General features: G+C 49.2%; 1 protein-coding gene across 2 annotated transcripts in view; it reads left to right on the top strand.

Annotated features, from left to right (window-relative positions):
• Nucleotides 1–23,510, top strand: part of ACTN4 (actinin alpha 4) — a 298,634-nt gene that overhangs the window by 271,152 nt on the left and 3,972 nt on the right. For both annotated transcript variants that reach the window (XM_085625020.1, XM_085625021.1), the window contains exons 17-19: nucleotides 11,257–11,436; nucleotides 11,566–11,712; nucleotides 12,124–12,204. In XM_085625020.1, the coding sequence (XP_085481146.1) occupies nucleotides 11,257–11,436; nucleotides 11,566–11,712; nucleotides 12,124–12,204 (408 nt within the window). The remainder of the gene's footprint in view (nucleotides 1–11,256; nucleotides 11,437–11,565; nucleotides 11,713–12,123; nucleotides 12,205–23,510) is intronic.

Here is a 23,510-nt window from a genome sequence, read left to right as displayed (position 1 = left end):
CCACCCCCGCGGCTCCAGCGGAGCCGCAGGCACCGCGCAAGTCCCCATACCCGCCGGTCCCTGGGACTGACGCGACGCCGGCGGAAGTCAGTGCCTTCCTCTCGGTCATGAGGAGCCTGGCTCCGCCGTCGACGCCCTCTGGCGCGCCTTCGGGCCCCGCGGACCCGACTGGGCAACCTTGCATGCCGGCGGCTCCGACGCCGCAGGTTTCCGAGGGACTCGTCCCCGAGTCCCCGCCGACGCCGGTCGACCTCGTCACGCCTCCTCCGCCGGTGTCGACACCGGTTCCACCTCCGACGCCGGCTCCGCTCGGCGTCGAGCCCCAGTTCAGCCCCGCGCCGGATCCGGCGCCGTTACGGCGTCAATGGACGCCGCGTACGGCGCCGTTAGAGACACATTATGTCTTTCGTCCGGCTACGATCCTTCCTCCTGTTTACCAGGAATCGGATGACGGGGGCGACTGGGAGGGGTCCGAGGATCCTATGGCCGTTCAGGCTCAGCTGTCACAGGACTGGGCAGATGAACTGGGGGAGGCCAGTGGTCTGGATACCTCACCAGACACTGGATACCTCACCAGACACTGGATTCATCTCTCCTCCGACTGTGGCTTCGGAGGAGGGTGCTGCTTTCTCTGTAGTGCTGCGCAAGGCGGCCGCAGCCCTTGGGCTCGAGCTGCCTGCCGTGGCTGTGAGGACTAACGTCCTCACTGAGGTGCTTCAGTCTGCAGCAAGCTCCACTGAGCCTCTGCTGCAATTCAATTAGGCCCTCATTGACGTTCTGCAGGGCACCTGGTCCAAGCCCTCCACAGTCCCTCCTGTGGACAGGAACGTCGCCAGGCGCCACCGCCCTGCTCCGGGCGACCCCAGTTTTCTGTCCCAACACCCTACCCCCGAGAGCCTGGTTATCCAGGCCTCTACCTCCAATCCTCCTTCCCGACCGCCGGACCGGGATTCCAAGAGACTGGAACAGTTTGGCAAAAAGCTGTTCTCCTCCCTTAGTTTGGGTCTGCGGTCCTTGAACACTGCCTGTCTTTTGGACCGTTATTCCCACTCTCTGTGGGATACGGTGGAGGACGTGCTGCCCCTGTGTCCGGAGGAGGCCCAGACACGACTTAACCAGGCTCTGGCCGATGGGAGGGATGCAGCACGACATGCAATCCGATGTGGGCTTGACACTACGGACTCGCTGGGTAGGGCGATTTCTACCACGGTGGCGCTTAGACGTCACGCCTGGCTGCGGTCCACGTCCTTTTCGGGGGATGTCCAGAGCACTCTCATGGACATGCCCTTTGATGGCACTCGCCTTTTTGGTGAGAAAGCGGATAGTGCGCTGAATCGCTTTAAGGACTCCCGGGCTACGGCCAAGTCCTTGGGCCTCTCGGCCCCGCGGTCGCAAACTTCCGCCTTTCGCCCCTTTAGTGGCCAAGGAAGGGGTGCCTCCTCACGTCCGCCTAGCCACCAGCCGCAGAACCAACCTGCGCGCGGTCGCGGTTTCCGCCGAGGCGGTTCTGGAGGACGACGCGGTCAGCCCACATCCACCCCGGCAGCATCCGCCTCCAAGCCTTCCTAGTCCGAGCTTTCCGGCCCATTCCTCGCCAGTGGGCGGCAGAGTTCGCCATCACCTGCTCCACTGGCGTACAATCACTTCGGACAGGTGGGTGCTGCAAATCGTCCGAAGGGGCTACTCCCTCCCCTTCGAGACGACCCCTCCAGCCATGCCACCGCAGCACCACCGTATCTCAGAGGATCATTTGCATCTTCTGCGAGAGGAAGTTTCGGCCCTCTTGGCCAAAGAGGCCGTCGAGCGCGTTCCGAGCCCAGAAGTAGGTCGTGGTTGTTATTCCCACTACTTTCTGGTTCCCAAGAAGGGCAAAGGGGGCCTACGCCCTATCTTGGACCTCAGGAACGTCAATGCCTTCCTCTGGAAGGAACGGTTCAAAATGTTAACTTTGGCTCAGGTTCTAGCTTCCCTCGATCCTGGAGACTGGATGGTAGCGTTGGACTTGCAGGACGCATATTTCCACATCCCCGTCCTGCTGGCCCACCGGCGTTACCTGCGGTTCACGGTGGGTCAGGAGCACTTTCAGTTCACCGTGCTCCCCTTCGGCCTTACCAGTGCCCCTCGGGTGTTCACGAAAGTGATGGCGGTGGTCGCAGCTCATCTGCGCAGATCAGGGGTTCCAGTCTTCCCCTATCTCGACGACTGGTTGTTGAAGGCGAGCTCGCCCCAGGCAGTCGTCTCCCACCTCCAGACTACGGCGGATCTCCTGCATTTGCTGGGGTTTTCCATCAACGTGCCGAAGTCACACCTGAGTCCCTCTCAGAAGCTCCTCTTCATCGGAGCAGTTCTCGATTCGGCGCAGTTCCGGGTCTATCCGCCGGAACAGCGGGTCTGGGATATACAGGCCCTGATTCCCATCTTTCGGCCTCTATCCTGGGTTTCGGTCAGGCTAGTGTTGCGGCTGATGGCCTCCTGCATCCTACTAGTGCATCACGCCAGGCGGCGCATGCGGGCTCTGCAGTGGGACCTGAAGTTTCAGTGGGCCCAGCATCACGGCAACCTGTCCGACCATGTCTTGATCTCGGAGGGCACTGCACAGCAGTTGCAGTGGTGGCTCACGGACCGCGATTGGGTCACGGGCAAGAGCCTCTCCCTTCCCCAACCGGAGCATGTCGTAGTGACGGATGCGTCCCTCCTGGGATGGGTTGGCCATATGGGAGAGGCGGAGATCAGAGGCCTCTGGTCTCCGGCGGAGTCTCGTCTCCACATCAACCTGTTGGAGTTGAGAGCGATCCGACTTGCACTGAAAGCCTTCCTTCCCGCTGTCCGGGGAAGTGTCGTGCAGGTGTTCACGGACAACACCACCGCCATGTGGTATTGCAACAAACAGGGTGGGGTGGGGTCGTGGACCCTTTGTCAGGAGGCTCTGCACCTCTGGACGTGGCTGGAACACCAGGGTGTCACCCTAGTGGTTCAACATCTGGCAGGCTCTCGGAACGCCAGAGCAGACGAACTCCGCCGCCGGTGCATGATGGATCACGAATGGCGTCTGAACTCCGAAGTGGCGCAAGGTCTCTTTCAGCAGTGGGGAGAGCCTTGGTTAGATCTATTCGCCACCGAAGAGAACGCGCAATGTCAGCAGTTCTGCGCGTTGGAATTTCCAAGGCGGCACTCGCTCGGCGACGCTTTTCGTCACGAGTGGAGTTGCGGTCTGTTGTACGCCTTTCCGCCTATTCCACTTCTGCCAAGAGTGCTGAAGAAGATCAGGCACGACCGGGCCCAAGTCATCTTGGTGGCTCCGGATTGGGCACGAAGGTACTGGTATCCCGAGCTACTCAGTATGTTGACCGATCCTCCGATACGTCTGCCCCTTCGGGAGGATCTTCTGTCACAGCAGCAGGGGACGGTCCTCCACCCGAACCTGTCCAGCCTCCACCTCCATGCGTGGAGATTGAGCGGCGGCAGTTGATGCCATTTGACTTGCCTCCTGAAGTCTGTGATATCATTCTGGCAGCCAGGCGTCCCTCCACAAAGACGGTATACGCCTGCCGGTGGAACAGATTTGTGGCATGGTGCACAGCAAAGGCTGTGGATCCCCTTACCGCCCCTCTTTCTGAGGTTCTCCTTCTTCTTTCTTTTGCCCGGCAGGGCTCTGCCCTGGGCACCTTGAAAGGTTATCTTGCTGCCCTCTCTGCCTTCTTGCGGCTTCCTGATCAGCCTTCTCTTTTCAAGTCCCCTGTGGTTCAACGTTTTCTTAAAGGCATTACTCATACGTTCCCTCCTGTCCCTTTCGTAATGCCTCAGTGGGACTTGAATCTTGTTCTCACATTTCTGATGTGCGCTCCCTTTGAGCCTCTTCACAATTGTCCTCTTCGTCTTCTGACGCTTAAGACTGCCTTCCTGGTAGCCATCACCTCGGCTAGACGGGTGAGTGTGCTCCAGGCTCTATCGTCCAAGTCTCCTTTTCTCTCTGTTCATCCGGACAAGGTTGTCCTTCGGCCTCGTCCTTCTTTTCTACCGAAAGTGGTGACTCCCTTTCATCTTGGGCAGTCTGTCACCTTGCCCACCTTCTTTCCGCCTCCGCATCCTTCCAAAGAGGAAGAGAGGCTCCACCGTCTGGACCCAAAGCGTGCGCTCTCTTTTTATTTGGACCGCACAAAACAGTTCCGGGTGGACGACCAACTTTTCGTTGGATACGTGGATGCTAAGAAGGGAAAAGCTGTGCACAAACGGACCATCTCCAGGTGGGTCGTTTTGTGCATCAAAATCTGTTACTCCTTGGCCAAAAAGGACCCTCCTGTTGGGCTGCGCGCCCATTCCACTCGGGCTACAGCGGTGCTTTGGGACGGGGAGTCCCGTTGCAGGACATCTGTCAGGCAGCTACGTGGGCTTCGCTACACACGTTTGCCAGGCATTATTGCCTCGACAGCCAAGTCCGGAGGGATGGCTTCTTTGGCCGTTCTGTCCTCCAGGACTTTCTGGTGTGATCTTGGTTCGCAGACCCACCACCGGGGATGGTATTGCTTGGGTATCTATTCTAAGATGAGGAATCTAACTAACGTGTTTCTTTCAGATGAACAAGTTACTTACCTTCGGTAACGATGTATCTGTAAGAAACATTAGGTTCGAGGCATATGAGCTGCAGATTGTACACTTAGCATAGATCGCCATCTGGTGTTGGGCCCGGATGTTTGCAGTTTGTTTTTCTTCTTGGACAGTCTTTGGAAGTCACGAGTTTGGTGACTCCTCCTTCGGTCCGTACTGCGCATGGGCTTCGGCTCCATCCTCAGATTGTTTTTTTCCGCCATCGGGCTCGGATGTGATACTTCGTGCTCCGGCTTCGAACTTCTACGGTTCCAGCCTCGACGGAAAATCCTCGTTTCTTCGAGTTTCTTCATCATCATCTTCATCTCTCGAAGCGGCACTTTCTCCATCCCGTACATCGGCACCGGCCTTCGGGCCCTCCTCGACTCCGGTCCCGGCCGATGGAAAGGACTCCGTTCAAAAAGTGCCCAAAATGTGGGTCTAAATTTCCCCACACCGACCTCCATCAGGTGTGTAACCTTTGCCTCTCTCCAGAACACGAGGCCAGAGACTGCCCCGCCTGTAAGTCTTTTCGATCGAAGAAGACCATCCGAGATCGAAGAGCTCGACGCACCATGGCGCACTCATAGTCTGCAGCTCCACCGGACATCTTCGGAGACGGCGCCAAAGCTTCGGGGCAAACACACACCGAGCAGGAGGAAGACGTCGTCCGCGCTTCCGAGGCCGACGACTCCGACGTGGAGGACATCACACCGGCGCAGCGGGTCGTGAGTACTGTGCCCCCTCCCAGCCCCGCGCCCAAAACCAAAGAGACTCAGGTTACTCCCTCGCCTGCCGGCCTGGGCAAAACCAAGACCAAAGCTTCTATCACCCCACCTTCGGGCCCGGTGTCGAAGCCTCCAAAGTCTCACGGCAGCTCGGGATCGAGCCAGCCGACGCCCGGTGCCGAAAAACAGCATCCGGCACCGAAGAAAGCAATATCCAGCTCGACTCCGAAGCCACCGGTGCCGAAGCCTGGACTCTCGGTGCCGACCAAACACAAATCTGTCGGCACCGACGCTCCGGCGCCGAAAACTCCTTCGACGCCGAAAAAAACGGAGGCTCCAAAAAAGCATGGCGCACACAAACCATCGAAACCCTCGGTTCTGAAATCACCGGTGCCGACAGACGATTCGGCACCATTGGCTCTGTTTACACCAGACTCTTTACAAAAGACTCTGTCCAAAGATCCAAAGACTGGGCTATTGACTTTAATTATCAAGAAAAGACGCCTTGATACTCCGGCTCCTCCTCCTCCACCCAAAAGGAAGGACTCTGCTACTTCTCCCCTCAGAGTGCCCTCCCCACTACCGCCTCCCCTACCTCCTCCACCCCCTCCCCCTCCCAGGTCTCCGCCACCTTTACCTCACTACTCTCCGGCCCCGTCCCCAGATCCGGATAACGGGGACCCGGACAATTACCCGGCGGACGCCCCAATGGATCCCACTCCACCAGGGACCCCAGACCCATGGGAGGATTACAATAACCCTGATGTACCCGATATACCTCAGGACGACCTATACCCATCCAGGCCGTCTCCTCCAGAGGACTCCTTAGGGTTTCATCATTTAGTGCAGAGAGCAGCACACTATCATGGGGTGGACATGCACAGTGAACCAGTGGAAGACGACTTCCTACTGGATACATTTGACATACAGGACAAATCCACTTCTATTTTACCCATGCTTAAGGGTGTCACCAAGCATGCTACAGAGGTGTTCAAAGACCCGGTCAGGGCCAGGGTACTGAACCCTAGAATAGAGAAGAAGTACAAGGCGGCACCCACAGACCCTGCATACATTAAGGGCCCTGCTCCCCTAGATTCCCTAGTTGTCTCCACAGCTAGAAAGCGGGCTAACTCCCAGTCCTCAGGAGAAGCCCCACCGCCAGACAAGGAATCTAAACTTCTAGACGCGTCTGGCAAACGCACCGCCTCCCAAGCTGCAAACATGTGGCGCATTGCAAACACACAAGCACTGCTTGCACGCTATGACAGAGCACACTATGACGAACTAGAGGCTCTTATGCAGCACCTTCCAGAAAAACACAAGCGCAAGGCTCATGACCTGATACAGGAGGGTAAACTAATTACAAACACCTCCATTAAGTGTGCCCTCGATGCAGCAGACACCGCTTCTAGAGCCATAAATACCAGTGTCCTGCTTAGTCGCCACGCCTGGCTCAGGATCTCTGGGTTCAAACCCGAAGTCCAGGCATCCATACTCAATCACCCCTTTCACCAACAAACACTCTTTGGGCCAAAGGTGGACGAAGCGTTGGAAAAGATGAAAAAGGACACAGACACAGCAAAGTCTATGGGGGCACTCCAAACCCAAGCCTCTAAACGTTCCTTTCGACGCTCATCCTTTCGTGGCACAGGCAGAGGCTCCTCCACCGATAACGCCTCTACCTCCTACAAGTCCCCTCCTCAAAATACCTTTTCAAAGGGCAACCAAAGGGGTGGTTACAGAGGCAACAACAATAAGGGCAGGGGCAAAACCAACAAAACCCGTTCTGCCACCCCACCCGCACAATGACTTCCCTCCCCTCCCCCCAGACCATCCCACTCCGGTCGGGGGCAGGCTACAAAACTTTATCCACACATGGGAGTCCATAACATCGGACAAATGGGTGACCCAAATCATTCGGTCAGGGTACTGTCTCGAGCTCACATCTACCCCACCCAATATCCCACCAAGGCACCGTCCAATGTCTCAAGAACATTCCACACTGCTCAAACAAGAGGTACTCTCACTCCTCCAAAAACGCGCTATAGAGCAGGTCCCCGTCAATCAACAAAATCTAGGGATCTACTCCCTATATTTCTTAATACCAAAGAAAGACGGGACCCTCAGGCCCATTCTGGACCTTCGGCCTCTAAATGCCTACATACATTCAGACCATTTTCACATGGTCACCCTACAAAAAGTCCTCCCGCTCCTTTGCCAGGGAGACTTTCTCACAACCTTGGATCTGAAAGACGCATACTTTCACATTCCAATACACCCCTCTCACAGGAAATACCTCAGATTCGTGGTGGACGGGCAGCATTACCAATTCACGGTTCTCCCCTTCGGGGTCACCACCGCACCACGGGTGTTTACCAAATGCCTAGCAGTAGTAGCAGCACACCTCAGACGTCAACATATTCACGTCTTCCCTTACTTAGACGACTGGCTAATAAAAGCCACGTCCTACCACCAATGTGTGCAACATACAAACAGCACCATCCAACTGCTCCACCAGCTAGGCTTCACGGTGAACTACCAAAAGTCCCACCTCATACCATCTCACACAAAGCAATATCTCGGGGCCACTATAGACACCTCCAAAGGTATTGCCTATCCAAACTCAGCCAGAATCACAAGCATTCAAGCCTTACGCAAAACATTTGTTCCCCAACACTCTCTTCCAGCAAGAGTGTTTATGAAGCTCATAGGAATGATGGCGTCTTGCATCTTCATAGTGCCCCATGCAAGACTCCACATGCGTCCACTTCAAGAGTGCCTAGCACAACAGTGGAACCAGGCCCAGGGTCAGCTGACGGATCTGGTGTTGGTGGACGGCCGCACACATCACTCTCTGCAGTGGTGGAACACCACAAACCTTTCCAAAGGGCGGCCGTTCCTGGACCCGGTTCCTCAGGTGATTCTAACAGCGGACGCATCGCTCTCCGGCTGGGGAGCGCACCTCCTACACCTCACCATGCAAGGTCTATGGACGCCACAGCAAAAATCGCTCCACATCAACCATCTGGAGCTCTTGGCGATCTTTCTAGCCCTAAAATCTTTCCAAAAACAGATTTCGGGCAAAGCAGTCCTCATTCGCACAGACAACATGACCGCAATGTATTATATCCAAAAACAGGGGGGGGGACACACTCTCCCCAGCTCTCCCGCTTAGCCCAGAGCATATGGAGATGGGCAATTCCCCAAAACATCTTTCTCCTGGCACAGCACGTTCCAGGCGTACAAAACACCATGGCAGATCTGCTCAGCAGACAAACGCAACAACTACACGAATGGGAACTGCATCCACAAGTTCTTCACCCATTCTTCCAACAGTGGGGGCATCCTCAGATAGACCTCTTCGCCACCCACGAAAACAAAAAATGCCCAAACTTCGCCGCCAGATACCCACACCCATTGTCCAAGGGCAATGCGATATGGATGAACTGGTCAGGCAGATTTGCATACGCCTTTCCACCTCTCCCACTAATTCCATTAGTGGTCAGGAAGCTACAACAACACTCCCTCACACTCATTCTGGTAGCTCCGACGTGGGCCAGGCAGCCGTGGTACACCACGCTACTACAACTGTCAGTGGTACCACATCAAAAACTGCACTTATCCCCATGCCTCCTAACCCAGAACCATGGAGAAATCAGGCACCCGGACCCAGCTCAGCTCAACCTGGCGATCTGGCTCCTGAAATCTTAGAATTCGGATACCTTAACCTTCCCCCTGATTGCATGAACATCATCATGGAAGCCAGACGTCCTACCACTAGAGCATGCTATGCCGCAAAGTGGAAAAGATTTGTAATTTACTGCCGTAACAATACAATCAACCCTCTAGATGCATCCATACAGCACATCATATGCTATCTGCTCCATCTTCACAGGTGTAACCTGGCATATTCATCCATACGCCTACACCTAGCAGCGATCGCTGCCTATCTACAAAACAGACAGCATTTATCACTCTTCAGAGTGCCCGCTATTAAAGCCTTCATGGAAGGCCTTAAACGAGTAATTCCTCCCAGGGCACCACCTTCCCCTGTATGGAATCTAAATTTAGTTCTTACACAACTAATGGGTCCGCCCTTCGAACCAATGCACAAATGTAAGCTACAGTTTCTCACCTGGAAAACAGCTTTTCTTGTAGCTATCACTTCCCTTAGAAGGGTTGGTGAAATACAAGCGTTCACTATACAGGAACCCTTCATACAAATACATCACAGCAAGGTCATACTTCGCACAAATCCGAAGTTTCTGCCCAAGGTCATTTCCCCCTTCCATCTCAATCAATCGGTGGAATTACCGGTCTTCTTTTCGCAACCCCAATCTGTTGCGGAAAGGGCCTTACACACACTTGATGTGAAAAGGGCTTTGCTATACTACATGCAAAGAACGCAACCCTTCAGGAAGACTAAACAATTGTTCGTTTCCTTCTCTCCACCACATAAAGGCAACCCCATTTCTAAATCAGGGATAGCTAGGTGGATTGTAAAGTGCATACAAATTTGCTATCAAAAGGCAAAGAGAACATTATCTGTTCCGCCTAAAGCCCACTCTACAAGAAAGTTAGGGGCTTCTATGGCTTTTCTAGGGAATATACCCTTAGATGACATCTGCAAAGCAGCCACATGGTCTACACCGCACACCTTCACAAAACATTACTGTGTAGATGTGCACTCCAAGCAGCAAGCTAGGGTGGGCCAGGCTGTACTAAAGACACTTTTTCAAACAGCTGCAACGGATACCGGTGGTCGCCGCTAAGGTTGGGTACTGCTATATAATCTATGCTAAGTGTACAATCTGCAGCTCATATGCCTCGAACGGAATATGCTACTTACCAGTATGCATCTGTTCTTGGCATGTAGAGCTGCAGAGTTGTACATGCCCACCCGCCTCCCCGGCTACCTGTATCCGTTCCAGTACATCTTATTTAGATACAACACACATGGGTTTCTCACTGTTATTACTACGCTCCATCATTTCCCTGTTGGCGAAAAACAATCTGAGGATGGAGCCGAAGCCCATGCGCAGTACGGACCGAAGGAGGAGTCACCAAACTCGTGACTTCCAAAGACTGTCCAAGAAGAAAAACAAACTGCAAACATCCGGGCCCAACACCAGATGGCGATCTATGCTAAGTGTACAACTCTGCAGCTCTACATGCCAAGAACAGATGCATACTGGTAAGTAGCATATTCCTTAGTTAGATTCCTCACCGACCCACCCATCCTCCCCGTTCTGCGAACTGACATCTAGGGTTAAGGCTATCCCTTTCAGGGCCCTAGAATTTTTTGGCACCAGTGTCGGTATCTTGCATGGCTCTGCGTTCCTGGCGCGGAAGGCTATGTACAAGAACTGACGTCAGCGCGCGAGGGCGGCGTCTAAGTAATCCGACGTCATTCCGGCGCACGACGCCGACGACGGACGCGGAGCCGCAGACGACGCCTAGCGACGCGCAAGGGGTATTTCTGACGAAAAATCTTCCGGATCCAGTCTGACGCCTGGGGATATTCTAAGGTGAGGAATCTAACTAACTAATGTTTCTTACAGATACATCGTTACCGAAGGTAAGTAACTTGTTCTTTAAGACTAAGCTACTTTCCCTCTATATAAATCCCAAAATATTATGGAAAGCAGAGGTTTGCAGTGAGAGCGCAAATGTGCAAAGCCTAGCTTCCTAGGGCTTTCCCAGTAAAGGATATTTCTTAGATGCGTAATCTGCCCATGGGATGACTTGCAGAAAGCTTCTACCTTGCATATGGCCTGGTCAGTGTTCACAGTACTTTCCATGTTAATTCTTGGCTTAGCCTTAATTATGCATTGTAATGAATGCATTCCATCACATTCTTTTTAAATGTTTGTTTGTCTTGTTGTAGCATCTGCTTTTGTGAGCTATTCTCTCCTTTGACGAATGTGGTGTGTTTCTCTTTCAGGAGATTGGTCGTATTGCCATTGAGATGAATGGCACTTTGGAGGATCAGCTGAACAATCTGAAACTGTATGAACAAAGAATTATAGAATACAAACCCAACATTGACAAATTGGAGCAGCAACACCAGCTTATCCAGGAGGCCCTGATATTCGATAACAAACATACCAACTACACCATGGAGGTAAATCATGGAGGGAAGATGGTTTATTTTGTGCCTTCGTAGCAAGGAAGGAGACTGAGTGAAGACCGTGAGCAGTACCATGATATTTTGGTTAATGTAGTATTAATTTTCTAAAAATTTTAATTTTAGCATATCCGTGTTGGTTGGGAGCATCTTCTTACAACTGTTGCTCGGACCATCAATGAGGTGGAAAATCAGATATTGACCCGCGACGCCAAAGGCATTAGCCAGGAACAAATGCATGAGTTCCGCGTCTCATTCAATCACTTTGATAAGGTAAATGAAAAGGAAAGTGCGTAGCAAAGTCAAGGCTTGGGGTTGTGGTGGGGAGCCTTTATTGTTGCAGAAGATTTGTATCTTTTTTGACTTGCTTGATAATGGGTAAACTTGGGTGAAGGTTCACGAGGAGACACACTATAAGGAACGTGAATAGATGTTGATCTCTATCATATTGATTGTTTGGAAATGCCAGGTATTGTTTATAGGTTTTTAAACTTTAGGTACATTTCTTGTCTTTTACACCATGTTTATGTAGTTTTGTTTTACTGTTAATTGCACAGGTGACATTAATTTTATCTTTTCTTTTTCCCCTATCGCTTCGTTGGTTTCTCCTCATGAACTCCAACATTTATTGCATTTTCCGATGCTTCCCCGTGCACTGATGTCCTGTTATTCAATCGCATAAAGGACCATACTGGTGCTCTGGGGCCAGAAGAATTCAAAGCCTGCCTTATAAGTTTGGGATATGATGTTGAGAATGACAAAGCGGTAAGGAATTTGGGTTCTATTGTGGAGGAAAGGTCTTCTCTTGTTCATGTGAAGATCATTTAATACCTTTAATGTGCATTTCTCCTAATTAAAAGCCCTTCTCAGCCATTTTAAAGAAAAGAGGTCCCATGTTATATCCCCACAAAGTAGTATTTTACACCTAGATGATCAATTGCTCTCTGGGTCTTGCATCCTACTTTTAAAAGGACCCCTTTCCTTCTTATTACAAATATGGGTTTGAAATAGTTGAGTAAAGACTGGCTGTGATGTGCCTAAAACTCTGAGATTAGAAATAGTTAAAAATACCAAAAGGAGAACTATGAATCCATTTTCTTATGCTAACTTTCATGTGTGTTTACCTATGATTGAGCAAAACAGTTCCAAAATGTCTTTATGCAAACCTCACTTTATTGGCCACAGTCAGTTCAGTCAATTAAAAATGCATTTTTCAGGGATATGGAGAAGCGGTTTTGCAGCGTGAATCGGTTTCTGGATCCACGTTCTGTGCATTGATCTGCCACCTAGTCCTCTTCTCTCTCCCCCACCCCTTCTGTAGCAATTTGCCATTATGTCACAGCTCCTGTTACGTCAAACATGCCCCCCGATGCATCTGTGTGTGGTCACCATATTCAGATTCTTTTTTTCACCGGAAGGTCTGAAAGCAAAAGTTGAAGCTCTGTGGATGACGAAGGAATCATTGGAAGAAAGAGAAATATAATAGAAAATTATTTCAAAGCCAAAGGACCCTGAAGATTACCAAAAGGTGCCTGAGGAGCACTGAAAGAAGTAACCGGACCACTTAAGTCGTCAACCACGTAGTCGGAGAATGCACGGAAGATATGAGAGCCACTGAGGGAAATAGAGAACATTCCCTTTAGATTCTGCCCCGAGTGTTATCAAAAGTTTACCCAAAAAGACAGTTGCAAGGTTTGTAACCTATGCCTACCCAAGGACCACTGCAGAAGGAACTGTGGAACATGAGCGGAATTTAGCCCTAAGACCTTGAGAGAGAGAAGCAGAGGTGTGAACACCAGACAACAATGCCATGCAGAGGAAGGGCAGCCTACCGCTTAGGGACCTCAGCATGTCGAGTGATGAGGAGGCAGAAGTTGCCCAGGCAGAGGCTCAGATGTCAAAGTGAAAGACGTCGGCAGAGTTTAGGCAAAACAGCAGGTAAGCACTCTGGGGGTGAGCTAAAGACTTCGGACTCGAAGCCACACAAGACTGCCTCAATGTCCAAGCAATCTGCGACCAAAGGAAATAGAAATTAAAAGAGGTACAGCCAAGGGTCCCTAAAGAGACACCGATGGAGGTCGCTTCCCAGAGAACACTTAGTTGAAAGGAGATTGCGAGAAGGAGAGGGCAAAAGAAGGCTGAATGGATAGCCGGAGCTGATAAAAAGGGCTCCAAAGGGTCTTAACGCCAAAGAGCAAGCCTTCGAAATCGAGAGACCGAAGAGGAGGCTCATGGACGAATTGGCAGCAATTCTTTAGAAAGATTTTGTGGCGTCCGTGAATGACTTCCAAGTACTCTCAAGGGCCACCAGGGGAAAAGAGCAGGAAAAAGTTCAGTGCACCCTCCACCCGTGCACCCTCCACCCACCAACGGCTCCCAAACCACAAGAGGAGAAGCAAGAAAGGCCCCTCTATGAGAAGGACACAAAGGACCTAAGGGATCTTCTAGGACGCCGAAAGCGGCGATAAATAGTAGCAGGACCTCAAAGAGGACTCGCCAGAAGAGACTGTCGACACATACCCATCAAGGCGCTGGCCACCCCACGACATAACGTACAATGCCATAGTGAAGAGTGCAGCAGATCAGTATTGTGTACAGATAGAGGAAGTAAGGCATTGGCTAATTTTCTCAGAGGCACTCCTACCAGCCTAGAGCAAAAACCAATATCACCCCATGCTGCCAAGCATTGTAGACCAAGGGAGGGAAGCCTTTAGAGAGCCAGCTTTTTACAAGGTGGTAACACGGTTAGAGAAGAAATATAAACATTCCTCAAAAGACCTTTTCTACATCAAGGGCAAGCGGTTGCGGATTCCATCATTTTGGCCACAGCCAAGAGGAGGTTGAATGTCCCAACATCCAGTGTTCCTTACTGGTGAATGAAAGCAAGAGAGTGGAGATGGTGGGCCCAAAATGTTGAAAGGAGGGCTGCAATCCAGTGTAGGGTCGCAAACTTCAACATGCTCCTAAACCGCTATGCCCACAGCCATTGGGAGGAGGTCAGAGAACTGAAACACCTTCCCAGACAGTATCTGAAGAGGGGAACTGCACAGGTAAATAAAGAACAAGGCTATAGTTGACACATGCCTGAAATCAGCCTTGAACACAGTGAATACTACTAGAGGACAGCTGCTAACTGTAACATCTATGAGGAGAAACGCCTGGCTGCGGGTATTTGGATTTAAAAATGAGGTTCAGGTGAACATTCTAAACGCAACCTACTCTGGAGGCAGCCTGTTTGGATCCACTGTGGACAGCACACTGCAGCAAATTAAAAAAGATAATGACACATCAAATGCCATGGGAGCATTGTGGTTCCATGGGCAGCAAGGGAGGGGGAACAACAGCAGTGAGAAGAACCACGGGGTGAGGAAGTTTTCACACCGCAATACTCCAGCTGTCATTCCAGCCGGCTCAGCACCAGGGTGCTCAACAACAGTGGCGGTTGCTACAGCAGCGACAGTTCTTTCGGGGAGAGCCAGAGGAAGGGGGACAGCCTTCCAGAGCAGCCAGCTCCTCCATCAAGTGACTCCGCTTACCAGAGCCCAATCGCAACACATCAGCAGGGGCAGATTAAAGGCCGTCTTTTATGAGTGGAGGGGGGAGGGGGTTAACAGACAAATGGATTATAAACATCATCTAGCATGGTTATTGTATGGAACTGATAAAGACGGCACTTGAAGTCAAACCAATGAAAAGACTACATCGAGAAGAGGAAAAGTGCTGCCTGCAGAAGAAACTGCTGCAAAAGAGGACAGTAGAGAAGGTGCCTATGGCAGAAATCAATCAAGAAAATTGCTCCGCATTCTTTCGTGTTCCAAAACCGCATAAGACACTACGACCAATCCCTGATTTTCGCTTCCTAAACAAGTTCATAAAGACGCAAAAGTTAAAGATCACTAAACTGCAAGAAGTAATCTCGTACCTGCGGGAAATGGATGACATCGTTAGACCTACAGAATGCATATCTTTACAACCTGATAAATCGTGAACACAAAAACTTCCTTGGTTCGTGGTCAACAATACACACTACCAATTCAGGGTGCTCTCATTTGGGATCAAATCGGCACCAAGAGTATTCACAAAATGCCTAGCAGCAACAGCAGCCTACCTAAGACTGAAAGATATGCATGTCTGTCCCTGCCTAGACGACTAGCTAATCAAGGCAAGCTCATACACAGAGTACGAAAAGGACACCAATAGTCTTGGTCACTCTCCACAGACTAGCTTTTATGATCCACCTTCAAAAATCATCCATGAAGCCGAAGAGAGATAAGATTTTCCGGGCAGCAAGAATAAACACGATGATAAGAGCCTTCCCTACCCTCGAGAGGATTCAGACGATAACAGACCAGGCTCACTGCTACCGCAGGGTCAGTTTCTGACAGAGCTGTGGAGAAGATGGCTGTTAAGGCCTCATGCATTCCAATGATCCCAAATGCAAGGCTACACATGAGACCACTGCAATAGTGTAACCAAAACCAATGGTCACAGGCGACAGGGAGTTAGGAAGATCTAGTGGTTGTAACACAGAGTGCTGTAGGAGTTGACATGGTGGAACATAGATGGCATATCAGTGGGCAGGACCGTCACCCAACCAACCCCAACAGTGACCATCACCACAGGCTCGGGAGCGCTGAAAGTCTGAGGAATATGGAGAACTGAAGAAGCGGTTCAGCATATCGGTGTCCTGGAGCTAAAGACAGTCTTCCTGGCCCTAAAAACCTTTCGTGCTTAAGTGACAGGGAGGACAGTATAATTTCAGATGGACAACACAATCACGATGTTCTAGCTGATCAAACAGGGGGGGGAACATTGCATGTGCTCTCAAAACTAACCCAAGAGATATAGAGATGGGCCATTCAGAGAGGAATAGAATTGATCACAAAAGACCTGCTAGGTGTAGCAAACAGAGAGGTAAACAAAGCAGACAAACATCAGTGTCACACACATGGGAGCTAAACAATGAAGTGCTCCAAGAGGTCTTGCCATTGTGGGGCATACCACAGATCAATCTATTGCAATTCTAGAAAAAAGCAAAATGTCAGGACTTCTCATCCAGGCACCCACACCACTTCTCCCAGGGGAATGCCCGGTCGACACACTGGTCAGGGGAATTTGCATACGTTTTTCTACCAGTTTCCCCCTTCTAGTGATGAGTGCAAAAAGTCCCAAATGCCATGATGCCAATTGCTCTGCAATGGGCAAGACAAACCTCGTTCTCAGTCCTGGTGGCACTGGCAAAGGAAAATGTAAAGTTGTTGTCAAGAAAATAAACCTCCCCTCTATGCAACGAGGCAAAGTCTTCCACCCAAAAGTATGCAGTCCGAGTCTTAACTGCCTGGCTCGTGAGGACATAGTTTGGACACATGAATCACCCAAAATGTTTAATGGACTTTCTAAAGGAAGTGAGAAGGCCGAGCATAAGAAAATGCTACTTGGCGACATGGCATACATACGTACTATAGTGCGAAGACTAGTAACTTATGAAAACACTGTTCAAACCGCTGCACAAGGCACAACAGCAGTTCCTGACCTAGAAGACCACCTTACTTATTTCAGTCACATCACTACGCAGGGTGAGTGAGCTTTAGGCACTAACCAACGAAGAACCATATCTGTAAATACACCGGGATATGAGGACGAACCCACTTTTCCTCTCACATATTGTATTTCCATGTGAACCAACCTATCCTGCATGACTAAAACACGCCAAGAGAATGCTGCATACACTAGACTTGGGCAGGGCTATGATTTACTTCCTAGACAGGACAAGGGAGATCAGAAGCGGAAGTCAATTCTTCGTATTATTTGCAAACCCCCAACAAGAGCTCACCGGTAACAGAGACCATTGCAAGGTGGGTAGTTAAAACAATCTACCTGAAGGCGGAAAAATACCTAGAGGAGAAAGCTAGAGTGCACTGAACAAGACGGAAGAGATCCAACCATGGCTTCCTAGCAAACATGCCTATTAATGACATATGTATGGCAGCTGCATGGTCATCAATCCATACTTTCACAAAACACTATTGTGTGGCTATCCAGATAAATAAGGCGGCACAAGTGGGACTGTACTGAAGCATCTGTTAACGAGCTCAAGCTCATTTTAATACCACCATAAACAGTAACCCATAACAGCGCTACAAAATCATTGCACAGTATGTGAATCCAGAAAGGATTCAAGCTGCAAAACTAAATAGTAGACCAGTAGTAGTTTTTGGAGCTTGAAGAATTTTCTGGATCCACATGCGACCCTCCACCTCCCGAGGAAATGATATGGGATGAAGGAAGGAAGGATGCTACAATTCTGAAAAAGAGAACAGAAGCCAGCCAATACAGGAGTCGCCAAAAGGGAAAAAAGAATCTGAAGATGGTGACCACGCACCCAGGCTTCCGGGGTGCATGTGTGATTTCTCCGGGGAAGGGACATTGCGCCAAATGGCTAGAGGCGACGCCCAGGGAAAAAAAGAAAAATAGAGAGCTGATGGGATGTTTTGGTACCCAACCATTAGATGGTGGAATAATGCATAGCATCTAAATCCAGAAAATGTAAGATGCTAAACTACTTCTGGTAAGTAACCATTTTGTTAATCTATAGAACCCACTTGGAGAGCCCAATAAACAGCAGCTTCTGAAATTCATGAAACTACATGACACAAGTTACAATATACATAATACTGTGGTTAAGAGAAAAGAGCCCCCTTTCCCCTCACTTTTCATCTACCACACTTTCTCTGTTCTCTACCACTTTTTACAGCTTCTGTACTCCTCTGCATGATGCCCGGTTACCTTCTCTTTGACACCTTACTGCCTTTTGTTTTCTCTCTGATCTCTCCTTTATTCTGTTTCTTATGCCCTTCCTCTGTTCCTGCTCTTATGTTCTTCATTTGATTCTTCAAGCATTGTCATTGCTTGGTGTTAAAGACCACTTTCTAAAATGGTTCTGAATCATTTAACTTAATTTATTTGCTCTTTATTTAATTTTCATGCTTGTTTCTCAACTTCATCTCCTTTTCTCTTCCTCCCATACCCCGTATCCCTGCCCTTGTACCTCTTCCCACTTTCACCCTCTGCTGATCCCTCCCGCTTCTTCACTTCAATTTTCCTCTTTCCTCATGTGCTGCTTTCCCACCGACTTATCCGATCTTCCACTGTGGATGTACCTTGCCTGCTTTTCTTTCTAAATCTTGGAGTAGAAGCGCCCAGGAACTGTGGAATTGGACTCACGATCTCTTCTAAATTCTTCTGGATACAGCCTGGTACAGTCTGCTTTTCTTCCCTTTTGCTTACACATCTTAGACCTCTGTCCCTGTGATAGGAGAATTATTCAAGTTCATTTAACCCACTTACATGTGCAGACCAACCCACCCATTCACAGGTCTGCCATTACACACGGACAGGCAAGAACGTGAGTGATGAAAGAATGGATACACCTATACATAGTGGTCTGGTAGGCAGCCTTATGACCAAGACTACAGGCAAATGCTCCACTACCAACAAACTGTAATACGCGGCCACCAACTTGGTGCCTTCATAGCATGGGTAGTGAAGGGTGTAGTCTCTTTCACTATGTTGGGGTACACTGCTAAGGTGTACTTCAAGCACCTCTTGTTTAAAGTAGCTAGCAGCACCTCTGCTGTCAATTTTCTCATCTCTGCTAGATGTATCAGTAGAATAAGAATATTTTTTGAATGTATGTATCATGCAATCTATAGTGCATCTTTTGTTTTTTCTTATTTTCTAAGAAAAACTGGCATTGTACCCTGCCATGTTGTTCAGCACGAAGGGAGCTGTCCGTTTTGTCCTGATGTATAAGAACAGTTCCATGTAAAACTAGCGTTTTCCACTCCATTTTTCTTTAACTTGCCAATGTACCATTTCCTTAAAAGATTTTCCCTGTTTGCTGACCTCCTAATTCATATGCTTGCTAATTTTGCTCATTTCTTTCCCTTGGATTACTTTTTTTCTTTGCTAATCATTAAGCCATACTGGTCATATGACTCCAATTGGTTACTTGATAGTGTCCCCATTATAATGGAACCAGTCCAACAAACAGTGCTTGTGTTGCTTTTAATACCATATGATCAGAACACTTAAGATGATACCTAGCTGTAGCTTACAGGCCATCTCGAGCTGCTACCAGATTTGAGACTCGATCGCCTTCATCTTCAGTATCGAAGGGATCCAGTCTCAGCCCTCTGCCTGGACCAGGACTCCTCAGGATAAGATCTGTGCAAATTCCTCCTCAGTCACCACTCCTCTTTGAGAATATGGTGGGCTTATTGCTGTGTCTGTTGGTGCCATGGTCAAGCTTTACCAAAGCTCTTGATGTTGAGGCGGCTGATCATTACTGATGCACAAACTTTGTGTTGGCAATTTCTGATGTGGTGAGTATTCCTAAAACAGTACAAATCCAAGAAAAAAAAATGCAACCCGCCCCAGAAGGGGACCTACCCAAGGCAGATAAAGTGTCATATAATGTGGCCGGTTAGGGGTAAGGTGACATTAAATGTTTCTTTAATACTCTAGAGACCTACGTTCTACTGCAGAAGTAGATGACTATATTTGAATGAAATAGTTATTGAATAACTACCAAAACATATGTGAAGAAAAATGCGTAAAGGCACAGCAGAGAAAATGGCATTCAACCATTTCATTACAAGTCTGCGGATAATCTGATTTTGCAGAATTAATTTTATCTTCTGGACTCGCATGTTGTGGATTCTATTATTCTGCTGCCTAGTGGTGATGTCTGGAATTGTTTTGATTTTTCTTTTTTGTTTTTTCGCTGGGTGTCTGCCACCCTTTAGTATGTCCATACTTTTATGTCGTCAGACATGGCCCCCAAAGCCTTTGTGCGTGGTTTCCATCATCTTTATTTTTTGTGTTGTTGGGTCAATAAGCAAAGGTCAGAAGAGCCAGTGAAGAAGGTGCCAAGAGAAGGAACAAAAGAGACTTATACATGTAACACCTCAAAGACAGTGGGCCTAAGACAAAGCATTCAAACTCGAGGAATCTTAAGATCCCTTGGGCAAGACATGCCAACTCTGAAAATAAATATGGCACCCACCCCGACTCTGAACAAAGAGCGCTCAAAAAGGATAGGAAGAAGAGCAGTTACCCAGCTGAAATGTCTGCAGTCTTCTAAAAGAAGAGGGATTTTGACCTATCCCTGAAGGAGTTTTGAATCTCTCCGAGACCTTTTGGAAGACCAAGGCAAAAAGAGGAGCAAGTAGAGATACACCCACCGACTACACAGGATCCACAAGAAGGACATGAAGTATTCTGCGAGTAGGAAAAGTATGAAAAGGGGCCTTTCCAGTACTTTGAACGCACAATACAGGATTGGCAATTCCGCAACACCAGTGGAGGATTTGCAACTAGAGGAGGAGCAATTACAAGCTTGTCTTCTGCTGCAGGCTCTATTACCATCACAAAAACAGCTATTACCCCCCATTGCTTCCAAGTATCCTGGACCAGGGTAAGAAGGTCTTTACAGAAACCACTTCATGTAAGGTAATAAGTCCCGGGTGGATAAATGGTTCAAACACTCATTTAAAGACCCCACATATCTAAAGAGCAATGTAGTGCAGACCGAATATTAGTGGCCACTGCTAGGAAAAGAGCCAATGCCCTGGCATTAGCATGTCGTCCACGGAGAAGGGAGACAAAAGAGGAGATGGTGGGACGCAATTTTGAGTGAGTCTTTGCCACCCAATGGAGAATACCCAATTCTAATACTCTTTTCTCTACGGACATCAACAGTGGGAGGAGATAGAGGGAGTTGATGCAGCTCCTCCTAGATCAGAATAAAAAGAGTGCAAATACCATAATCCAAAGAGGGCAAGACAATTAACATATGGTCAAAAGTCATCCTTGGGAGCTGCTGACACTGCAAGTCTTTTAAGGGCATTATCGTCAGGAAAAACACTTGATTACATGACTTAAGGTTTAAGCAGGTGGTGCAGTCGACTATGATAAACACCACCTTCACAGGAGAACATCTGTTCGGCACTGCAGTGCATGACCCTCGACAACAGATAAAAAAGGGCACCAATACACCGAAGGCAGTGGGAACTCTACAGTATCATGGCCCTAAGAAAAGGGGGTCCGCATCGAAGAGGAGGCCTTCAGTAAGAGTATTTCAACACAGCACTCCACAGGCATTGTACTCTACACAGCGAGTGCAACAAACTACAGCCCCTCAGGGGCAATTCTCCTCAACACTTAAGGTTCACCCTTTCGAGGCAGGGCCAATTTCAACCGACATTGCAACCAAATCGGACAGAGGTTTCAGTATTAGCTTTACCACAAGGCAGACAACATTCTCTACACTCCTTTTTGGCACGGATTCTGATGATGGCGACCAGGGTGCTGAGTTTGCTTAGCTCTATACAGACGATACTTAATACGAGGACTTGCAAAGACCCTGGTGGACTGGATCCCTCCTCCAGGAAAGGCTACGGAAGAATCAGCCTCATGGGCCATAGTTATGATCGGGGCAGCAACAATTCGTGAAAATAAATGTACTGACTGAAATTCTGCAACCTGGCCAGATTGGTTCTTAGCCTCACCTCCCATTCAGTGAGGCCTTGACAGCTATCCTCCTAGGGGCTTGTGTTAAGCTTTGCACCGGTCCTCCAGTTAATTGTCTTATTTTTTATGTGCCACAGTCCTGATCCGGGTGACTTGGCATTTTTGTCCCAGCACCAGTCTCCGGAGAGTCTTGTGGTGCATGCTTCCACTAGCTGGACCAACCCCAACAATTTCCTGACCACGTTCCGGAACACAAGAGTGTGGTGAAATTTGGGTGGTGGTTATTATCTTCAGCCAGTTTGACCCCTGTTCAGTTAATGTCTCTTGTTTGCTAGGCCGCTACACACTGCGCTGTGGGACTCTGTGGTGGAAGTACTCCCAGCTGTTCTGGAAGAACTTCGCCCTGTTCACAGGCAATTCAGGATGGTCTTCATGTTGCCAAGTTCATGATTTGTTGTGACTTGGACACCACTGACTCCAGTGGGTGGGCCGTAGGCACCAGTATCTCGCTTTGCCGCCATTCCTAGCTATGGTTCACTGGGTTCTCAACAATATCCAGTCATCACGGATGGACGTGCTGTTTGATGACTCACCTGTTTGGGCACAAAGCCAGCTCTTCCTTGGAGTACTTCAAGGAGAGTAGGGATACTGCTAGTTTTCTGGGCCTTTCTATCAAGCCTTTCCAGCAGCATCAATGCTACCATTCCTTTCACTGTTTCAGAAGAGGTGTTCCCTACTGTCAGCCTATCCCACCTCAGCAAAGAACTCAGCTGTTTTGCCGGTAATTCCATGATATCCATCGCCCCAGTGGCGAATGTCAGTGTGCCGCCTGGTCCACTACCACTCCTGCCGCCCCACCTACCAAACCTCTTTGGTGTATTCTTGCAAGGTCACAGGCACATGGTGAGAGGCAGTCTGGACCGGATATCAAGAGCGGTGGAAGACTTGGTATGGGTGTACCCCACTACAAAGCAAGAGATCACTGACATATCCCCTTTCGAACTTGAGAGGGAGGGATCCCTGTTCCAAAATGGTACCCTCATCGATGAAAGATTGGGTAACAAATGGTGGGGTGGAAAAGCACGAGTCCATGTTTTCAGGTATCAATACAAAGTGTGCAATGGATAAAGGTGATTGGGTCAAGATTAAATCTGGAAGGGTGATAAAAGCTTTGTCTAAGTTTAACGCCCCTTATAAAGTGGAGCAGGTGTATAATTATTGTTGTCTTGGAGAATGGTGAGTGGTGGAATAGACGTATAGTGGCATTGAACCAAAAGGGTGGGAATTGTGATGAGAAAAAGATGGAGGATTTGCAGTGGCTACAAGCTGATAAACGATGGATAAGTTGCCCTCGTAGAAAGGAGGATAGGTGGTGCTATACCTTCTCCTTCAGGAGACTCCAAGGTGGGAAGTGCCAGAGGGTGGTGTGAAAGGGATCAAAACCCCTCATATTTGAAAGATTATGTTTAAGTAGTGATACTACCACCTAGCTCAAGCATCACATTCTGGTAAGCTTCAAAGTATTATTTGAGTTACTT

Source organism: Triturus cristatus, chromosome 9 (assembly GCF_964204655.1).
Source record: "Triturus cristatus chromosome 9, aTriCri1.1, whole genome shotgun sequence".
Lineage (NCBI taxonomy): Eukaryota > Metazoa > Chordata > Amphibia > Caudata > Salamandridae > Triturus > Triturus cristatus.
Note: the sequence above shows the minus strand (reverse complement) of the source record. Positions and strands in the feature narration are given on the sequence as shown.